Source organism: Berghia stephanieae, chromosome 7, assembly GCF_034508935.2.
Source record: "Berghia stephanieae isolate SIO BIC M18660-M18661 chromosome 7, UCSD_Bste_1.3, whole genome shotgun sequence".
Lineage (NCBI taxonomy): Eukaryota > Metazoa > Mollusca > Gastropoda > Nudibranchia > Aeolidiidae > Berghia > Berghia stephanieae.
In genome coordinates this window covers 8,401,958-8,423,101 of record NC_088366.1, presented here as the reverse complement: position 1 = coordinate 8,423,101, position 21,144 = coordinate 8,401,958, and the positions used below count along the sequence as shown (strand labels likewise).

General features: G+C 35.8%; 1 protein-coding gene across 1 annotated transcript in view; it reads right to left on the bottom strand.

Annotated features, from left to right (window-relative positions):
- Positions 1-21,144, bottom strand: part of LOC144976635 (uncharacterized) — an 83,064-nt gene that overhangs the window by 42,442 nt on the left and 19,478 nt on the right. The window contains exons 15-29 of the mRNA XM_078920935.1: positions 20,896-21,042; positions 19,994-20,101; positions 19,164-19,208; positions 14,269-14,460; positions 13,174-13,302; positions 11,290-11,416; positions 9,167-9,312; positions 7,739-7,879; positions 7,225-7,286; positions 5,586-5,688; positions 3,646-3,823; positions 2,534-2,569; positions 1,684-1,729; positions 814-961; positions 70-132 (exon numbers count right to left, since the gene is read on the bottom strand). Of these exons, the coding sequence (XP_078777061.1) occupies positions 70-132; positions 814-961; positions 1,684-1,729; positions 2,534-2,569; positions 3,646-3,823; positions 5,586-5,688; positions 7,225-7,286; positions 7,739-7,879; positions 9,167-9,312; positions 11,290-11,416; positions 13,174-13,302; positions 14,269-14,460; positions 19,164-19,208; positions 19,994-20,101; positions 20,896-21,042 (1,671 nt within the window). The remainder of the gene's footprint in view (positions 1-69; positions 133-813; positions 962-1,683; positions 1,730-2,533; positions 2,570-3,645; positions 3,824-5,585; positions 5,689-7,224; positions 7,287-7,738; positions 7,880-9,166; positions 9,313-11,289; positions 11,417-13,173; positions 13,303-14,268; positions 14,461-19,163; positions 19,209-19,993; positions 20,102-20,895; positions 21,043-21,144) is intronic.

Genomic DNA, 21,144 nt, shown 5'->3' with positions numbered 1-21,144 from the left:
GAAATTGTCATTTCTGGTATTGTGATAGGGAACAAGGCAAGTAAAAACCCATGAGTAACCAACACTTACCCTATCCGTCCATTCTGCCTCCTTGTCTATGGGTTTGATGCGACACAAGAACACCTCCACAGCCTGGACAAGGAAATTAATATAAGATTGTCATCATTTTTCAATTAAGTAAAAAAAAAAATGAATATTACAAATAAATTAGCAAATAATTATATAAATAAACAAAAATAAATTTAAAAACAACAATAATAATAATAATAATAATAATAATAATAATAATAATAATAATAATAATAATAATAATAATAATAATAATAATAAAATAATAATAAAAAAATAATAATAATATTAAAACACAGAGAAGGAGAGAGAGAGAGAGAGAGAGAGAGAGAAGAGAGTAGAGAGAGAGAGATAGAGAGAAGAGAGAGAGAGATAGATATATATATATTATAAATATAATATATATATATATTAGATGATAGAAGAGAGAGAGAGAAGAGAGAGAGTGAGAGAGAAAGAGAGAGAGAGAGAGAGAGAGAGAGAGAGAGAGAGAGAGAGAGAGAGAGAGAGAGAGAGAGAGGAGAGAGTAGAGAGAGAGAAGAGAGAGAGAGAGAGAGAGAGAGAGAGAGAGAGATGAGGAGAGAGAGAGAGAGAAGAGAGAAAAGAAGATAGAGAGAGAGAGAGAAAGAGAAAAAGAGAGAGAGAGAGAGAGAGAGAGAGAGAGAGAGAGAGAGAGAGAGAGAGAGAGAGATACATAAGAGTCTGTAGAGGTACTAACTCCCTCCATCCAATTTTCCCTGATACCTGATAGGGCACTTCGGCCAGACTTTGGGGCAATTTGACCAGGTCATCAATAGTCCCCGTCTTGTAACAACCAGAATCCACTAGCCAGACTCGACACCTCTTCATTGGCACGGCTCTCGTGCCCTCTTTCAACCCAACCACTTTAGCTCTAGATATTAATGAAAAAGGATTTTTTAAAGGATTTTACAGAGCTTGCAACACATTTAGGGACTCTTTTAAAAACTGGACAAAATAATTCTATCCTCTTTTTTTTTTTTTAAATTTTTAATTTATGCTTTTTTTGGGGTTTTTTTTTTTTACTTTTTAATTTATGGTTTTTTGTTTGTTTGTTTTTTTTTTTTTTACTTTTTAATTTATCCTTTTTTTTTAAGGTCAATATACCTATACCTGTTTATTGTCGTATTTAAAAAATTGGCAAAGCAACGACAAACATAGGGTGTCTTCCATGACTGAGATAAAAAAAACAAAAAAAACAAAAATAAACTGGACAAAACTGTCCAAAATGGTAAACTTTGTGTAAAATAGTGTAACAGCAAAGGCCCTTCATATAGATGGAACGAAATTGACGTCACTCAGCTCTCTATTATAGTTCTCACTTTATGATGTCAATTAGACTATAAATGTTTAACGTTACACGTAGTTTTGTGCATTGATCCATTATATACTGCTGGTGGATGTTATGAGATTTTTTTGCTAAGAACATAGCATCAATAAATTGAGAGAAAAAACTTTTGCTATATTTATAAGACGATTGCAATCACTCATTTCGTAACCACTTGCTGGAGGAAATAAATAAATGAAACATTGTGAAGCTCACTGAGCATGGTAAAATTGTGAGATTGCACCACATGTTATCAAACACAAACATACCTGTGTACTCCATCGTCTGTCTTGAATCCACACAGTCCTGCCTCATCTGAATAGACAGGATCGAATGAAGTAAACAAGTTGTTGATGACATGTTATGATGATGATGATGATGATGATGATGATGATAATAATAATAATAATATTATCATATTTCTTAGTGCCGAATAAGTTTCTTCTGAGACAACCTAAAGTAGAGTTTGCTTTTTCTGAATATGTTTGTAACAAGATCTTTCCAAATTAGTTTGTTAGTGATTGTAACTCCTAGACACTTCACCTTGCTCACTTCTTCTAGTGTGGTGTTATGTATTGTGTATGTTGAATGCATGATTTCCCTTATGTTTTGTGAATTTCATAACCTACTTTTACCATGGAAAATTGAACGAAATTTGTTCGATTTCAACGAGGGCGAACTCGAGAGAGTTAGGGTCTGGTTCATAATGTTAGAATACCATATAGAAGATAAAGATCACAGTAACCAAAAATAACACTGAAGATTTGAATTATATTTAAATTGAGCTTTATACAGCGCAATATCCACTAAATGTGCTCAAAGCGCTTTACAAGGGGTCCCTGGTCAACAGCAACATTTAACATGAAGGACGGGACATGTTAGGCGATATTACAATTTTTCGGACAAAGACAACGCTGCTTAACGGCCAGGTACTCATTTTACACCTGAGTACAGTGAGAGAATGTGAGTAAAGAGTCTTTTCCAAGGACTCAACTATGCGCCGAGCGTGAGGCTCGAACCCAGGACCTTCCGATCTGAAAGCGAATGTAATACCACTAGACCACATAGCCGGATATATATGGGAGATAAAACTGTTACATTGGGTCTTTAGCGACTTACCATCCTTGATTTCCAGTGTCTTGTTTCCAAGGTAATCTGTGTACGCAAAAAGTTGACAGAAGCAAGGAAAAATAAAATGTTATAAAATTAGACGCTTATATAAATATTAATTAATTGAGCTTTTATATAGCGCAATATCCACTAAATGTGCTCAAAGCGCTTTACAAGGGGTCCCTGGTAAACAGCAACATTTAACATGTAGGACGGGATATGCCGCCTGTTAGGCGATATTACAATTTTTCGGACTAAGACAAAGCTGTTAACGGCCAGGTACTCGTTTTACACCTGGGTACGGTGATAGAAAGTGAGTAAAGAGTCTTTTCCAAGGACTCAACTATGCGCCGAGCGAGGCTCCAACCCAGGACCTTCCGATCCGAAAGCGAGTGTCATACCACTAGACCACATAGCCGCACAATATTAATTTCGACATGCTTGTTTAAGAAGTTTTAAGAAATAGATGCACTTCAAGATAAAATAAAAATTCATATTGCCTTTATTCTTTCCAAGGGAATTTGTTTTTTAGGGTCTATCTTTGAAAAAAAAAAAAAAAAACCCGAAATACGAGTAATAAACAAGAATGAATATAACAGCTTCAAAAAAAGAACAAAATACCAAACACGGAACGTTTCAGGCTCAAAATCCTTCTTCAGCCAACAACAAAAAACAATAAAGACATAAATACATTAATAAATTCCAGATAGACGACAGAGATAATTGGTAGGTCTTGTCTTGTAGAAAAATCTTGGAAAGATTCTAAAAAAACAAAACAAACTTGAGCTTTTATATAGCGCAATATCCACTAAACGTGCTCAAAGCGCTTTACAAGGGGTCCCTGGCCAAAAGCAACACATAACATGTAGGACGAGACATGACGCCTGTCAGGCGATATTACAAATTTTTGGGACAGAGTCAACGCTGTTAACGGCCAGGTACTCATTTTACACCTGAGTACGGTGAGAGAATGTGAGTAAAGAGCCTTCTCCAAGGACTCATGCGCCGAGCGAGGCTCGAACCCAGGACCTTCCAATCCGAAAGCAGGTGTCATACACTAGACCACCTAGCCGCACATTCTACAAGAGAAGACCTATATATAAATATTGAATCAAACGTACTGAGTCTTTGGGGTGGCAAGTAAGGGACATGGTTGGATTCTTTACTGAAAAACAAGGCCAGTTTCATGGTGAGTTCCTGGAACTCTTCCCGTAGACTCTGGCGTGAATTGTCGGGAAGACGATGCTCCAGAAGGCGGCAGTAAAAGTGGTTGGCACTCACGACGTGGATCACCTTCAGCTGGAAATGGTAAAGACAGACAGTACGAATACAGACTTGCCAAATTGAAAACCTCAAATTTAGTCATTTTAATGTCAATTTTTAGTCATTTGACAAAGTGTAAATGTTGCTGCTCGAAGAAATAAATAACGTGAAGTTGAATGTAAGCTTCAATTAAATTACAAAAACAGATCAAATGAACGTTTCGGGTTTCTCCTTTATCTTTTTTTTCTCCTGTAATTCACAGATGTGGTGTTTCAATCATCCTGTTTTGTTGATAAAGGGGAAACCCGAAATGTTCATTTGATCTGTTTTTGTAATTAAATTGAAGCTTACATTCAACTTCACGTTATTATTTATTAGTAATTTGACAAAGAAATTCGTAATTTCTGAAATTGTTTATGAGCAACCACAATATTATTATTATTATTATCATCATTATTATAGTAGTGTAGTAGTAGTAGTAGTAGTAGTAGTAGTAGTAGTAGTAGTAGTAGTAGTAGTAGTAGTAGTAGTAGTAGTAGTAGTAGTATAGTATAGTAGTAGTAGTAGTATGTAGTAGTATAGTAGTAGTAGTAGTAGTAGTATATAGTAGTAGTAGTAGTAGTAGTAGTAGTAGTAGTAGTAGTAGTAGTAGTAGTAGTAGTAGTAGTAATAGTAGTAGTAGTAGTAGTAGTTTTTCTTCTTCTTCTTATCATTATTATTATTATTATTTTTATTATCAATTAAGTATTACTAAGAATAAAAAATTTGTAATTTTACATAAAATTTCGTATTTGGCCATGAAATTTGTCTAAAATTCGTAAAATTACGAAAAATTTGTAAGATTCGGCATGTATGTGAATACAAAGCTGTAAGGAGCTGTCAACCGTCAAAAAGTAATGAACGTATATTATACATTAAATACTAAATACATAATATTTGGTTCAAAATCTTTCATTCACCAATAATTAAAAAAAAAGACCATTAAAACTGTCAAGTAAAATCCAGATAGAGCGATAGGAGAAAAGGTCTCTGCACAGCTCAAAGGTAAATTTTAATGACTTCAAAAAACATCCAACCTGTTGGAGAGAAAGATAAAGTGAGTAAATGTGACTCATATATAAGGGAACAACACAAAACAAACGATGTTTTGGCCTTCGGCCTTCTTCAGGAAAACGTAAAGGCCGTAACATCATTTGTTTTGTGTTGTTCCCTTATAAATGAGTCACATTTACTCCCTTTATCTTTCTCTCCATCTTATTGGCTTATTTAGGAACCTACCTGTTATTATTTAGCATAAACCACCATAAACAATAGATCCAATAAAGAAAAAATAGATTCAGATAACAGGGCTTAACAAAACTGTTTATAAGATTAATTCACTCAAATCAGCTTTAACTCACTCAATCCTATAGATTTTTGCTACTTTTCAAAATTGAAAAAAAAATGTATTAAAAGTGAGCATATGCATTATTCAACTACCATTAACATGTAAAAAATAAAACATTAGCTTTGATAATACGCCTATAATTTGTCTCTGATAAATGTAATAAATAGACATGGGGTAAAAGTAATCCGGGTAAACAACGGATATAAACTACGGATATAGTCTGTGTTAGGGTTGAGTGAGTTAAACCTCTATCTGCTCAACCTTGAGCTCGAGATCTTCGCTACTTTTATAAATTTAATTTTTTAAAATAACAATTCCCTTTTCAATTTCATTTGGTGATTGTCGCCTTATATTGAGATGAAATTTTTAGGGTATTGTCCAGCTAAAAGTTTACCAACGCTTGTTTCTAACCTTAACTTCCCCGTTGACAGGAAGTGTGTCATTGGTGGTCTCCCCTGTTTTCAGGTCCCTCTCTGGTACCAGGACATGCCGATTATCACAGCGGTCTTCATTGCTGGTGGGACAAGGAGGAAAAAATAATTTTAAATGAAGGAACAAATAAAACTTTTAAAATCACTTTGGCATTGCAGTCCCTGACTGCTAGGCAGCTCTCCCAAAAATATATACTAATAATAATAATAATAATAATAATAATAATAATAATAATAATAATAATAATAATAATAATAATAATAATAATAATAATAATAATAATAATAATGAAGTATTTATAAAGCACATGCTTCCACTAAAAGGTGCTCAGGGCGTTATGAAAAAAAAAAAAAATAAAAAAAAAACAAACAAAAAACAAAAAAAACAAAAAAAAAACAGTCAAGTTACAATCAATAGTGAATCAATGCACAAATGAAAATACACAACAGACTAAAACTAAAAGGCACGGGAAAAAAGTTCTGTTTTAATATACTGTTTAAAAATTTTAAGTGAAGGGCTGAATCCAGTTTTAAAACTTAGATTATTCCATAACCGAGGGGCACTGATAGAGAAAGATTTACTGTTATATTTATTTGAAAATTTTCTTACGTTAATCAATAAAGATTCAGCAGATCTCTGGTTTATAGGGAGATTTTCTACCAACAAGGGCTCCACACTATAAAGACAAGTATGGAACACCATTCCACAGAGCATCCAGGAATCCAAATTATTCTGTTTTCAAGAAATCCTTGAAAACATTTCTTTTTTGATGTCATGTACTTTCAATATTGTTTTGTGTTGATGTAATTTAAAGTGCCAAGAACCTCATTGTTGAGGATACCGTGCGCTCTATAAGAGTCTATTATTATTATTATTATTATTATTATTATTATTATTATTATTATTATTACTCTTATTATTATTATCATTAATATTATTCAATACATAATTGAATGAGTGAAGTTAGCTGCCTTAGACACATGGGGTGGCCATGACATAGACAAAACTTATTCCTGAATCTTCACACATTTTCATTGTTTATTTAGCTTCATCGCACATTGCTAAAATGCTCCATTTATTCAAACAAAAAAAGAAGGTACTTTTTTCTTTATCTAACTATTATTCCACTTAATCTCATATTTTGCTTTATCAAAATAGGCATCCAAATTCCTAAAGCGGAGTGAACCAGAGCTGCCAACCCCATCTGATGAGAATGTGTACAATGGGACCTCAAAATGGGGGAGATTTCATAAAAATGGGTACAATCCTGAAATCGACGGAAACTAACCATTGTGAACGTAAGAGGAAGATATACTTTCATAAAGTCACACCACACAAGCTCAATTGCAGCAACAATGATGTTCCCAAGACTATAATCCAATCCTTTCAGAATTCTACCTCCCAGCATGAAGATCATAATTGGTTAAAAAATATATGAATATCCACTTGGTCACCAAGGTTTCTCAACTCAAGGCTATTACAACTAAAGAAAACTGAAGTACAATTCCGCATTTTTTGCGGTAGGTTGGCAGCTCTGGTGACCCATAAATCAGGATATCAATTTGATAAAAGGACTCAATGAATTTTTAAAAAAATACAAAATAAATCCTAAACTCACAGACAAAATCCAAATGACTTGATAAAAGGGCAAAGGTCATTACTCTCCTTGGTTTGTAAGCCCTGGAAATGAAGAAGGGGGGAGGGGGGTCAAAGGGGAAAGTGGAAGTCAGAATATGTAGCAATCGTTTTTGGAAATTCACAAATCCTTTTTATCGATATCCGACAGTATGATATTATTATAGCCATAAATGAATTGGGAGACTCTTATTATTCTCTGTATAAAAAAAAAAAAAAAGATACCATGGTATAAACGGTCAGATAGAAATCGAAAAGATGTGCATGAAACAGTGTTGGAAAAAAAAAAGTTCAGATAAATATAAGAAACAAAAAAAAACAAAAAACTACCACAAAAATGGGATGAATTTTTAATTCAGAAAAGTGAGTGGAGCAGGCACTTATGTTGATAATAGGAAAAAATGACGTGAGTAGGAAAGTGCAAGAAGGCAACAGAGAATAAAAACTTTGCAGCAGAGATGGGGATCGAACCCGCTATCTTCAAGACAGACACTTACCGTGACATAACCTTGAATGTACTTCTCCAAGGCCTGATAACTGTCTGATTTGCATCGTTTCAGCATATCAAAGAAGCTCTGGGCATATTGTGGACAGGATTTTTCTGTCAGAATCACATGGGACACAGGCTCTGTCACAGACTGTTGATATACATTTACAAGAGAAAAAAAAAAAAAATAACACTAATAATAATAATAATAATAATAATAATATAATAATAATAATAATAATAATAAAACAATAACAATAATAATAATAATAATAATAATAATAATAATAATAATAATAATAATAATAATAATAATAATAATAATAATAATAAGTAATAATAATAATAATAATAATAATAGTAATAATAATAATAATAATAATAATAATAATAATAATAATAATAATAATAATAATAATAATAATAATAATAATAATAATAATAACAATAAAATAATAATAATAATAATAATAATAATAATAATAATAATAATAATAATAATAATAATAATAATAATAATCAACCTCGTTACTATAATAATTCCATTTATGTTGCGCTTTTTGCCAAGGCCACAACGAACTTTACAAAAGTGGTTGACAATTAATAACCAAACTATGACAAAAGTTCACTTTTTGTTAAATAAGCTTTTAAAAACAGAGTGTATCTTTAATAGCATTTTTTTAAAATGACAATTAGTCCTTCAGATAATTTGATTGAGCATTTGTGAGGCTGGCTGAGAAAACCCGGCAAGATGCGGCAAGCTTCGATTCGAGCTATGAATATGAGCCAAAATCGAAGATAAAGTGTTTCCCATAGCACCAAATTTTATTCAGAAAAAAAATTCATAACTTGGGTTCTAATAGACATAGAAAGAAAATTTAAACTGGTAAATGATCAGAAAGATGTGGTCTACACCACTGTATACATAACTCAATTTATGAAATTTACGCATCTTTCCTCAGCCAGTTACACATTTTTCATGATACAATTTAAAAAAATAAAAAATAAAATAAAAAATAAATAAAATTCCCTTTATTCATCCCATAGGGAAAATTTGTCTTTAGGGTCTTTTCCAAGGGAAGACTGGAATAACCCAGGCGTCAGCCACAATGCAGCGCCACAAATTGAGCTAGGGCGAGGTAACTTGCTCAAGGCCATACAGCGCTGCAGCGAGTGATCGAACTCGGTACCTTTCGAGTACGAAGCAATGACCGTACCACTGATGAGCCATGCTGCCTTTTAAAAATTTTTTTTTTTTTAATTGAGCTTTATATAGCGCAATATCCACTAAATGTGCTCAAAGCACTTTAGAAGGGTCCCTGGTCAACAGCAACATTTAACATGTAGGACGGAACATAACGCCTGTTAGGCGATATTATAATTTTTCGGACAAAGACAGCGATAAACAGTTATCAAGCAACTAAAAGGAAGCTGTTACCTTGAATCCAGAGAGACGATCTGAGAAGTGTTGGTGCATACAAGCCAGGCGATTCCCAAACCGTGTCTTAGATATGGGCATGTCGTAATGGATGACTGTGGTGGCGTCTGTGATGGACAGGTCTTCGTAACACGGATCAGTGGCCACTGGGTGTAGAAAAAGGCAGGGGAAGGTGGAAAGGATGGGGTGGGGAGGGTAGAGAGGGGGATAGGCCCAAGATATTATTACCAAATAAAGTCAAGTAGAATACAAAAAGTGAACTTTTATATAGATAGTATGCCCTTGGCTAAGAAGCTCACAACATTGCCATCCAGAAATATAACAACACAAAACTATGTGTAACCTTGAACTTTTATAGTCTGGTTAATCCAGTTTAGTGAGAATTACTGATAAACTTGGATGGCAAAAATCAATAGCAAAGACCTGAATGACATCAACTTCATTCTATCTATAGCACAATATCCACTAACTGTGCTCAAAGTGCTCAACAAAGGCATGGTGCTGTAATAAATCATTTTGTTTTGTTTTTGTTTTTAAGGGTTTTACAGCGCTTGCAACACATTAAGGTCATATCAGCACCAGTAAAAAGGAAAAAAATTGGATAGTAGAAAGTTATAAAATAATTACAATTAAAGCACCCAAGAATAGGTAAGGCAAAGGGGAATTGGTTCAAATAGGGAACAGATGTAGATTCCCAGAGCACATCATCAAAGTACTTAGTTTGAGATCACCTAAAAGCCTCATCCTGAGACAAGCACAAGTCCCCACTAAGAGAAATACACTTGATTAAATACAAGTCATATATAATATGTAAACAAAACATAATACAGTGCATAACAGAGAGATGATTTAAAAAACAAAAAATATCATCTCCAAAAACTCTTATTAATTATACATTCAACAGTTTCCCTCCCAGCTGGGGTATCCGATCAGGGCTGGGACAAAACCTAGCAATTTCACCCAAAGACAAAGACAGAAATCATGTTGGAAAACAGACATAGGGGGATAGAAGACACAGTAAGTGCCTACCTGCCTACTATGGGAGGTCAGGAACCCCACCCAGATAAATTCTTTTCAGCAGAGACGATACTATTATGGACCTTAACAAATGTAGGAAGAAGCTTAGTGTTATTCTGAAAGAGACTAAGCTGTTAACGGCCAGGTACTCATTTTACACCAGAGTACAGTGAGAGAATGTGAGAAAAGAGCCTTTGCACATGATTCAATTATGCACCGCTCAGAACCAGGACCTTCAGACCTGAAGGAGAGTGGCATACCACAAGATCACATAGCCGTACAAAGTGTAAAGGTAGATTTTTTTGTAACATTGTAACATCTCATGTAGGCACCGCTAGCTTCAAATAGCCGTACAAAGTGTAAAGGTAGATTTTTTTGTAACATTGTAACATCTCATGTTGGCACCTCTAGCTTCAAATAGCCGTACAAAGTGTAAAGGTAGATTTTTTTGTAACATTGTAACATCTCATGTAGGCACCTCTAGCTTCAAATAGCCGTACAAAGTGTATAGGTAGATTTTTTTGTAACATTGTAACATCTCATGTAGGCACCTCTAGCTTCAAATAGCCGTACAAAGTGTAAAGGTAGATTTTTTTGTAACATTGTAACATCTCATGTAGGCACCGCTAGCTTCAAATAGCCGTACAAAGTGTAAAGGTAGATTTTTTTGTAACATTGTAACATCTCATGTAGGCACCGCTAGATTCAAATAGCCGTACAAAGTGTAAAGGTAGATTTTTTTGTAACATTGTAACATCTCATGTAGGCACCTCTAGCTTCAAGCTTTTGACTTTACAAGGGGGCAGCGTGGCTCAGAGGTACGATCTTTGCTTCGTATCCAAAAGGTACCGAGTTTGACTACTGCCTCATTGTGTGGCCTTGAGCAAGTCACCTCGTCCTAGCTCATTTTGCGGCGCAGCACTGCGGCTGACGACTGGGTTATTCCAGTCTTCCCTTGGGATAGACCCTAAAGACAAATGTCCCCTTGGAATGAATAAAAGGAATTTTATTTTTTTATTTATCTACGCTTCAAAACAATTTTACATATTGTCATTTTTTTTTTTTTTTCTTAATGAGATGTTGAAGCTATAACTGGTTTGGCTTACCTAATACAACAAGCTTGTTGCTGGAATGTGAAGATTGAAACCATCTCTGCTTGATTTCCTCTATGTGACTGTCAGACTCAATCCCGTGATGGGTCAGAAGGCAATGCACACCTCGTGAGTTGATGGTCTATGGAGAGATGGATAGGGAGGAATTGTTTTTGTTTTTTTAAGGGTTTTACGGCACTTGCAACACATTTATGTCATATCAGTGCCAGTAAAAAGAAAGAAAATGGGATAGTAGAAAGTTCTAGAATTATAATTAAAGTACCCAAGAAAAAAGGAAGACAAAGGGGAATTAGTTCAAATAGGAAATAGATATAGATTCCAAGAGCACACTATCAGTGTACTTCGATTGAGATCAGCAAAATGTCTCATCCTGACACAAGCACAGGTCCCAACTAAGAGGAACACACTCAAATGTTTACAAATCATATATAGGTAAAAACAAAAATAATACAATGCATACCAGAAAAATGTCTTACAAAACAAAAAATATCACCTCCCAAAACTATGACTATACACACCAAACACATAACGTTTCGGGCTAAAAATACTTTTCAACCAATAAAAAACAATGAAAACATAAATATATTACTGAAAAAAAACCTGATCAACGACAGAAAAACATTCGATACATCCTCTCGGCAGAAAAATCTTGGAATGTCATGATTTTTTTTTTGTTCCTTTATGAAGCTGTTATTTTCATTTTTGTTGATTACTTTTTACAGGCTACAGCTTCTAGTAGCTTAATTCAGAAAAGTGAGTGGAGCCGGCACTTATGTTGATAATAACAAGAAATGAATGAAGTCGTGCCAGAAGACCACAGACAACTGTAGATAGCTCAAACGGTAGAGTCATGATCTCCCCGGCCAGGTGGAGTTGTCGTACCAGTAAGGTTGTGAGTTCGAGCCCTCATTGCCGCTGCGAAGTTTTTATTCTCTGTTGTCTTCTGGCACTTTCCTACTCACTTCAATTCTTGTTATAGTGCAGCTATGTGGTCTTGTGGTATGACTCTCGCTTTCGGATAGGAAGGCTCGGCGCATAGTTGAGTCCTTGGAAAAGGCTCTTTACTCACTTTCTCTCACCGTACTCAGGTGTAAAATGAGTACCTGGCCATTAACAGCGTTGTCTTTGTCCGAAAAGTTGTAATATCGCCAAACAGGCGTCATGTCCTGTCCTACATGTTGACCAGGGCACCCGTGTAAAGCGCTTTGAGCACATTTAGTGGATATCGCGCTATATAAAGCTCAATTTATTATTATTTATTATTATTCTGGTAGCTTAGTATCACTTTGACAATTTGTTTTAAAAAAACTATCTTGCAAAAAGACCAAAGATAATCCAGACGTCAGCCAATAAAAATGGTTTGAACCTGGAACTAAGGCATTGAAACAGGAGGCAAAAATTTACTGAACTTCTACGCTAACACCCAGACAGACAGACCCCATTCTGAGTGCTGAACTCCTCCAGTAAAAGGACATTATGCAGTGCTGATGGTGACAAAAAGGGAAAAAGGAGGAAAATTATGAATGGTTTTCTTTACGCCACATGTTTACTTCACTAACCCCCACTGTTACAGCCATTGAGATGATAAACTACTTAAGCTATCTTCTGGATAGTGGGGAAGCTGCACCAGTTTGTTCCACTACACATTAAATCACTCAAAGCCAGAAAATTTGATTGAGGAAAATGTCTTTTTTCAAAGGAGGAAATTCCTCCTCTGACATAAAAATCGCGGATTTCTGCGGATCCGAGGAAAACCATCAGCACTGATTATGTACTTACTTTTTTTCAGTTTAGCAGTTGATTGAAAAATATACTGAATTCCGTAAATATAGAGAAAATTGGCAACCTTGCTTATACACTTAGTTATTTCCAGCTCACCTTGGCCAATTCCTTGGCGTCTTCAATCTCCGATGTCCAGGTGATGATACGCTGACCACTGTGTGCCAAGCTGTCTATCAAGTCTGAAAGCTTGGACAGTCGTTGTTGGTATCGGCACATCACCACAACCTGAAAAACACACATTAACAATGAGCAAATGAAAGAAATCACCCCATGAAAATCAGCTGCCACATATTTTTTTTTTACTGTTCTCTTTCCCTTTTTAATTTCACATGCGAATATAAAGTCTCTTTCCGTTACTGTCAACCTCAAGAGTTAGAAGCTGAAAATTCAAAATTCACTTAATTCTTTTTGTTACAGTCTTATATACACTCACTTGCCCATCCCCTCCCTCCTCTCTCAGACCTGCCAACCCTTCACATTCCAAAAGTGGAATCAGAACGTCAGAAAATAGGAATTTGAGACAAAAAATAGGAATTTGTCACCAACGGACCATCTTTGCCACCAAACACATAAAGACAGTATTCAGGCACAGCTGGAAAACTACATATAAATATCACATGTGTTAGGTAAGGGGAAGGGGGGGGGGGGGGGGAGGAGTGCAATTAATTTTCCTACTTAGCTCCCGTTTGGCAATCATAATAAAAAACAATATCACCGTTTTTACCCCCCCCCCCCCCCCCCCCCCCGCCCTCTTCTTACCATTATCATCATTCTTGGAATAGTGAAAAGTAAGAGTGAAAAAATAGTAATGATTCTGCCAAAAGCGGAAGGGTTGGCAGGTATGCTTATATACACTTGTCCATCACCTCCCTCCTCTCCCCCCCCCCCCCCCCCTCACAAATTTCCATTGGTTTAATAACCTATGTAGTTGATCTACCAGAAGCTATTTCTGTTTTGTTTTTTTAATTCCATTATATAATCCAGATATAAAAAAACAAACAAAAACAAAACAATGCCTCATCCTACATGTTAAGTGTTGCTGTTGGCAAGGGACCCCTTGTAAAGCGCTTTGAGTCCCTTTAGTGGGTATTGCGCTATATAAAAGCTCATTTATTTTCTTTTAAAGCTCAATTTGGTATAAAATAGTACATTTGATCTAGGATGTCTGCAAATTCTGACATTTGTTTTCACCTGTTTCACATCCCCGTAAATGGAGGCCTCCAGCCTGGAAGAGAATGACAATATCGGTAATTTGGTGTAACGGAGCCGTAGGTTGTCCACACCCTCCGTCCACTTCCTGCTGAACACCGAGACCTGTTGTGGTACGACCACATCTCGCCTGTCCTTCACCACCACGGTGTACATTTGCATGATATTGGAAATCTGAAGGAAGAAAAATATAACAAAAATGAACAAAATAATATTTGTTTACTGTTATCGTCTATTTGACATTATAGGCAAGCCAAAGGAAGTCCTGGATACGAAATGTGAAGGCAACAACTGGCAAAAAGATAATTGACAGCTCGATAATGACCGTGAAGAATTGCGTTCTATGACATTCAACCTCTGTAGGGAGATGGAACTCTGGTAAGCTAAGGTAACATTATAGAAACTAAATATTCAATCTGACTTTAAGGGCCTTATGGATTTACCCTATCCATACCATCTATATGAAAATCATCACATTCGTTATGATACAGCCAGCATTTCTCTCATTCTGATTTCTTTTGTACATCACAAAGTTTGAAGAAACGTTTTTGGTGTGTTGCACAGCTTGTTTTACTCCACTATTATGTATAGTATGTACAGCTTGTTTTACTGTACTATTATGTATAGTATGCACAGCTTGTTTTACTGTACTATTATGTATAGTATGTACACTTGTTTTACTGTACTATTATGTATAGTATGTACAGCTTGTTTTACTGTACTATTATGTATAGTATGTACAGCTTGTTTTACTGTACTATTATGTATAGTATGTACAGCTTGTTTTACTGTACTATTATGTATAGTATGTACAGCTTGTTTTACTGTATTATTATGTATAGTATGTACACCTGTTTTACTGTACTATTATGTATAGTATGTACAGCTTGTTTTACTGTACTATTATGTATAGTATGTACACTTATTTTAATGTACTATTATGTATAGTATGTACACTTGTTTTAATGTACTATTATGTATAGTATGTACATTTGTTTTAATGTACTATTATGTATAGTATGTACACTTATTTTACTGTATTATTATGTATAGTATGTACACTTGTTTTACTGTACTATTATGTATAGTATGTACAGCTTGTTTTCTCTCCCGACGGATTATCACCTTGTCGTGGTGGGAGGGCTTGCGTATCTCGAACCTCGGACCTCTAATAAGAGAAAAAAAGGAGAGAGATCAGACGAAGAGTAATCCACCGGCCCTCCAGGAATGGGGGTTGAGCGTAGGGTTAACAACCCACCTCATAAAAAGCAAACTGTTACAGAAACAGAAACCAGACATAAATCCACAACCGGCGGCAGCAGAGAAGCGGACCAGAATACTGGCTTCATGACGGTAGGAGGTCAAAGCCGAAAGGACGCCCCCGACCAGATTGCAGATCTGTTGTCACCAAAACGCAAGCTCAATGTCTCGTGCTGGAATGTTAGGACCCTATATCAAACAGGAAAACTGGCACAAGCCCAGCGCGAGATGTTGAACTACAAGATCGATTTGCTAGGCATATCAGAGGCAAGATGGACAGGAGCTGGGAAGCGCCAACTCTCAAATGGCGACCTGATCATTTGGTCAGGACGAAAGGATGACCAACACAGAGAAGATGTGCCCTCTTGATAGCCAGGCAAAACAACAAGTCACTATTGGAATGGAAACCGATAAGTGAAAGACTTTTATACACAAGACACAACTCAAAATACACCAAGCTATCAATCCTCACATGCTACGCACCTACAGAGGATTCAGATGAAGAAAACAAAGAAGAATTTTACGATATTCTAAGAATGGCCGTTGAAAACATTCCAAGACATGATATGCTCATGATCATCGGAGACCTTAATGCTAGAATTGGCAATACACAAACAAATCAGTCCGTTGGAAAGGAGGGCATAGGGTTAATGAACAACAATGGAAGCAGACTGGCAGAATTTTGTGAAGAACACAACTTCATTATTGATGGAACTTTCTTCCCACACAAAAACATCCACAAATTGACATGGAAATCACCAGATGGGAAAACAGAAAGTCAGATAGACCATATAATTATAAACAGAAAATGGAAGAGCAGCCTAAACGATGTCAGAGTCAGACGATTGGCAGACATTGGAAGTGACCACCATCTTGTCACAGCCAAAATCTCTACTAAATTGATGAAAACAAAAATAGCAAAACAGAAGGAGAAACGTTTCAACACAGATAAATTGAAAATCCCAGATATCCAAAACAATTTCAATATCTCAGTCAGAAACAAATTCAGTGCAATACAAGATATTACAAACATGACAATCCAAGATTTCAACCACGTCATGCAGGAAAGTGCCACTGAACACTTAGGACACAATAAATCCAATACAGAGAATTGGATATCAGCAAGGTCATGGGAGTCATTAACCAAAGAAAATCAATCAAACTAAATCTCCTGAACGCTAAATCCCCCCCGACTGAAAGAAAGGCTATCCAGTGAATACTCATTGAAGGATAAAGAAGTGAAAAAATCCACAAGGAAAGACAAAAGAGATTTTGCAGAAAATTTAGCAACTGAAGCAGAAAATGCAGCTGTAAGACACGACACACAAACACTATACAAAATCACAAAAAAGCTCTCGGGAAACAGAAGTTATGGTCAAGAGAAACCATTAAAATCCCAAGATGGTAGTGTCATCACAGACGAAAAGGAGAAAATTGAAAGATGGAGAGAATATTTCGCAAACCTTCTGAACAGACCAGACCCATCTTCTTACACAGATATCCCAGAAGCAGAAAGGGACGTAGAGGTTAATCTTGGTCCAATCACTGAGCATGAGGTGCACGAGGCAATACAACAACAAAAAAATGGCAAGGCCCCAGGTATTGACAAAATCACTGCGGAAATGCTTAAAGCGAACTCGCAAGAAATGCCCAAAATTCTCAGTAAACTGTTCACCAACATTTGGGAAAAGGAAGAAATACCAGAGGATTGGCAGAAAGGCATCATCCATAAAATAGCCAAGAAAGGAGACCTAGGAAATTGTGCTAACTGGCGTGGAATCACACTCCTGTCCGTAACGAGCAAAATTTTTAATAGAATCCTTCTGAAAAGAATCTCACCTCACATTGAAAACATTCTTAGAAAAGAGCAGGCAGGGTTCAGAAAAGGGAAGTCATGTAGTGACCACATATTTACCCTGAGACAAATCCTGGAGCAAAGCATTGAATGGAACAGCCCCCTCTACACCATTTTTGTCGATTTTGAAAAAGCCTTTGACAGCTTACACAGTGAGTCCCTGTGGAAAATACTCCGCCATTATGGTATACCGATGAAGATAGTCAACCTAATCAAAGCAATGTACAGCAACTACCAATGCCAAGTGATCTGTGGTAACAATTTAACAGACAGCTTTAATGTAACAACTGGTGTAAAAAAGGCTGCATACTCTCCCCGCTTCTGTTTATCCTGGCTCTAGACTGGCTCATGAAAAATACAATTGATGGTAAGAAGAGAGGCATTCGTTGGACACTGACATCTTTTCTGGAAGATATAGACTACGCAGATGATATCGCGTTAGTTTCCAGTACAGACAGAGACGCCTCAGAGAAACTAAACGTACTACACAAGAACGCCTCGAAAATTGGACTGAAAATAAATTTCGATAAGACTGTGTACATTAGGGTGAATCCAAAACATGACAGTGAAATTAGGATAGATGAACATATAATTGAAGAGGTAACAGAGTTCTCCTACCTCGGATCCAAAATAACAGACGACGGAAATGCAGAACACGATATCAAGCACAGAATTCAAAAGGCAAACCAGGCTTTCGGCATGCTGAAAAACTTTTGGAAATCAAAGCAAATAATGAGAAAGACAAAGCTGAAAATATACAAGAGCAATGTTTTAAGTGTACTGCTTTATGGAAGTGAAAGCTGGAAAATGACATCCTCCTTAATACAGAAACTAGAAGCCTTTCAGAACAAGTGTTTAAAAAGAATTTTTAATTTATTTTGGCCTACAAAAATAAGAACAGTGGATCTATTAAAGAAAGCTGACTGCACTAGCATTGATAGCCAAATAAAAAGAAGAAGATGGCGTTGGCTGGGTCATGTGGCCAGAATGGAAAAAGGGTCACTTCCCAAGACAGCCTTGTACTGGACAGCAGATGGGAAGAGAAAGCGGGGAAGACCCAAAGAAACCTGGCGAAGGACGATGGAGAAAGAATTAAAGGAAGCAGGCCTGTCCTGGAATACAGCCACCGCAAAAGCAGCCGATCGCAAAAAATGGAGATGTCTGGTGGATGCCCTATGTGCCTCAAGGCCCGAAGAGGATTAAGTAGTAAGTAAGTAAGTACAGCTTGTTTTACTGTACTATTATGTATAGTATGTACATTTGTTTTAATGTACTATTATGTATAGTATGTACACTTGTTTTAATGTACTATTATGTATAGTATGTACACTTATTTTACTGTATTATTATGTATAGTATGACAGCTTGTTTTACTGTACTATTATGTATAGTATGTACAGCTTGTTTTACTGTACTATTATGTATAGTATGTACACTTGTTTTAATGTACTATTATGTATAGTATGTACACTTATTTTACTGTATTATTATGTATAGTATGACAGCTTGTTTTACTGTACTATTATGTATAGTATGTACAGCTTGTTTTACTGTACTATTATGTATAGTATGTACAGCTTGTTTTACTGTACTATCATGTATAGTATGTACTTATTCCTTTTGAGTTTGAGTTTAAAAGATAAATTTTTATATTGAATGGGTATGACATTTCGGGAAATTCCGGAAAATGGTTGGTAAGGAAAAGAGTTAATACTTTCCCCTTTGACTTGATCTAATATAACAGACAGACGGATATACTTACCTCGTCTTGAAAACGACTTGTCAGGATGTCTGCACTGTCCAAGACCTGGAAGAGAGGAAACCACAACCATAGGAAACATCTTAAAGTTTTGATGTGTATTTTGGAAACAGCATATTTGAATGTGATCTGAAGGTATTTATGTCAATGTGTTTCACTAAAATCTCTTTCAAACTTTATGTCAAAGAATTTTTTGTTTTTAAAAATAAATTTAATAAAAATTATGTCTGCACAGTAATTTGATCAAGTTAATTCAGATAAACTCACAGAAAAAATGTGTCATTTATTTCCTTTGCAAAAAAATCCAAATTCTATGAAAAAAAAAAGAATATGTATAAATATATAAAGAAAGATTGTATCGGTTCTGAGTGAAGTCAAGGTTATTTTTCTTAATCCTCTCCTCATCCAGATATAATTGAAAGTTAATTGCAAAAGAGTTATGCCCTATCTAAACGGTAGTAAGCAATTGTTAATGTCTTATTTTGCTCCAGAAACCAGGATAACCTCTGGCTCCATAATACCTGTGTAAGATTGCTAAATCATCAAAGAAAAATCAATGGTTTAAATATTCTGTCAGCAAAATATTATATGAATGATTCATACTCCAACCGAGTACAGACGATACAATTTATTTTGCATTTTACTTTATTTGTTTTCCACGTTAACTTGTGTATTGCTGTGCTGATGAAGGGTTTGTACCCAAAATATCCATTGTCTGTATTGTTCCCATCCAAAGCATCTCCACTTTCACTCTTTCGTTAGTATTTTCACGATCACCGGCTTCAGGCAGCCCCTACCGTTATCTACTTTCATGTACAAGGCATCCAACTCACCAGATGACAGATCCTCTTGAGACTGGAGACTCCCCCGGTCATGGTCCTTAACAGACTGCCAGGGGTGGACACTAGGATCTCACAGCCTCGAATCAAAGCCACTTCCGTCTGAGAGAAAGGAGGAAGAGGAAATGGCATAAATTGTCTGAATAAGAAAGTTTGAACAAATTGAAAAATACACAATAAAATCAGGGTATAAAAATTTTTTTCTTTTTAATTGAGCTTTAATATAACGCAATATCCACTAAACGTGCTCAAAGTGCTTTACAAGGGGTCCCTGGCCAACAGCAACATTTAACAGGTAGGACGGAACATGATGCCTATAGTGTTTCATTCACCCTGTTTTGTTGATAAAGGGGAAACCTGAAACGTCCATTTTATCTGTTTACGTAATTAAATTGAAGCTTACATTCAATTTCACATTGTTATTTATTGGTTGAAAGACAATGTTTTGTTGTCTTATGAGTATATTTAAGCTATCAGTCTTTACAGGAGTGGTCATATGGGTAAATATTCATCTACCCGTGGTGCTCATTGCCCAACTTTGTAGCTGGCTGAGAAAACCCAGAAAGATGCGCAAATTTCATAAATTGAGTTATGTATGCAGTGGTGTAGACCACATCTTTCTGATCATTTACCACTTTAAATTTTCTTTCTATTTCTATTAGAACCCAAATTATGAATTTTTTTCAGATTAAAATTTGTTGCTATGGGAAACACTTTACCTTCGATTTTGGCTCATATCTCGAATTGAAGCTTGTCGCATCTTCCAGGGTTTTCTCAGCCAGCCTCACATTTGTTTTGATAGTTTGAAACATACATATACAGAATAATAACAAATAAGATTATCAAAATGCTTTAATTCACTTGAATCAAAACTTATCTCCTAACGTTAGACTAACCTTAGGGCACTCCTCTGTACCTCCAGCATACAGAGCTATGGTCCTGGTCTGTTTGTTTTCGTAGTCGATGTCGCCAGTGAATGTCTCAATGAAGTCGTAGACCTCTCTGGCACGTCTCCAGGATGGGACCACAACCAACACCAATGGCTGGGAATGGGTTGACGAGAAAAGTTTTCAACTTACTTATCTATTCATTAACAAGATGTTTAATTAGTCGATTTTAAAATGGTCTAAACCAATCAATTTGTG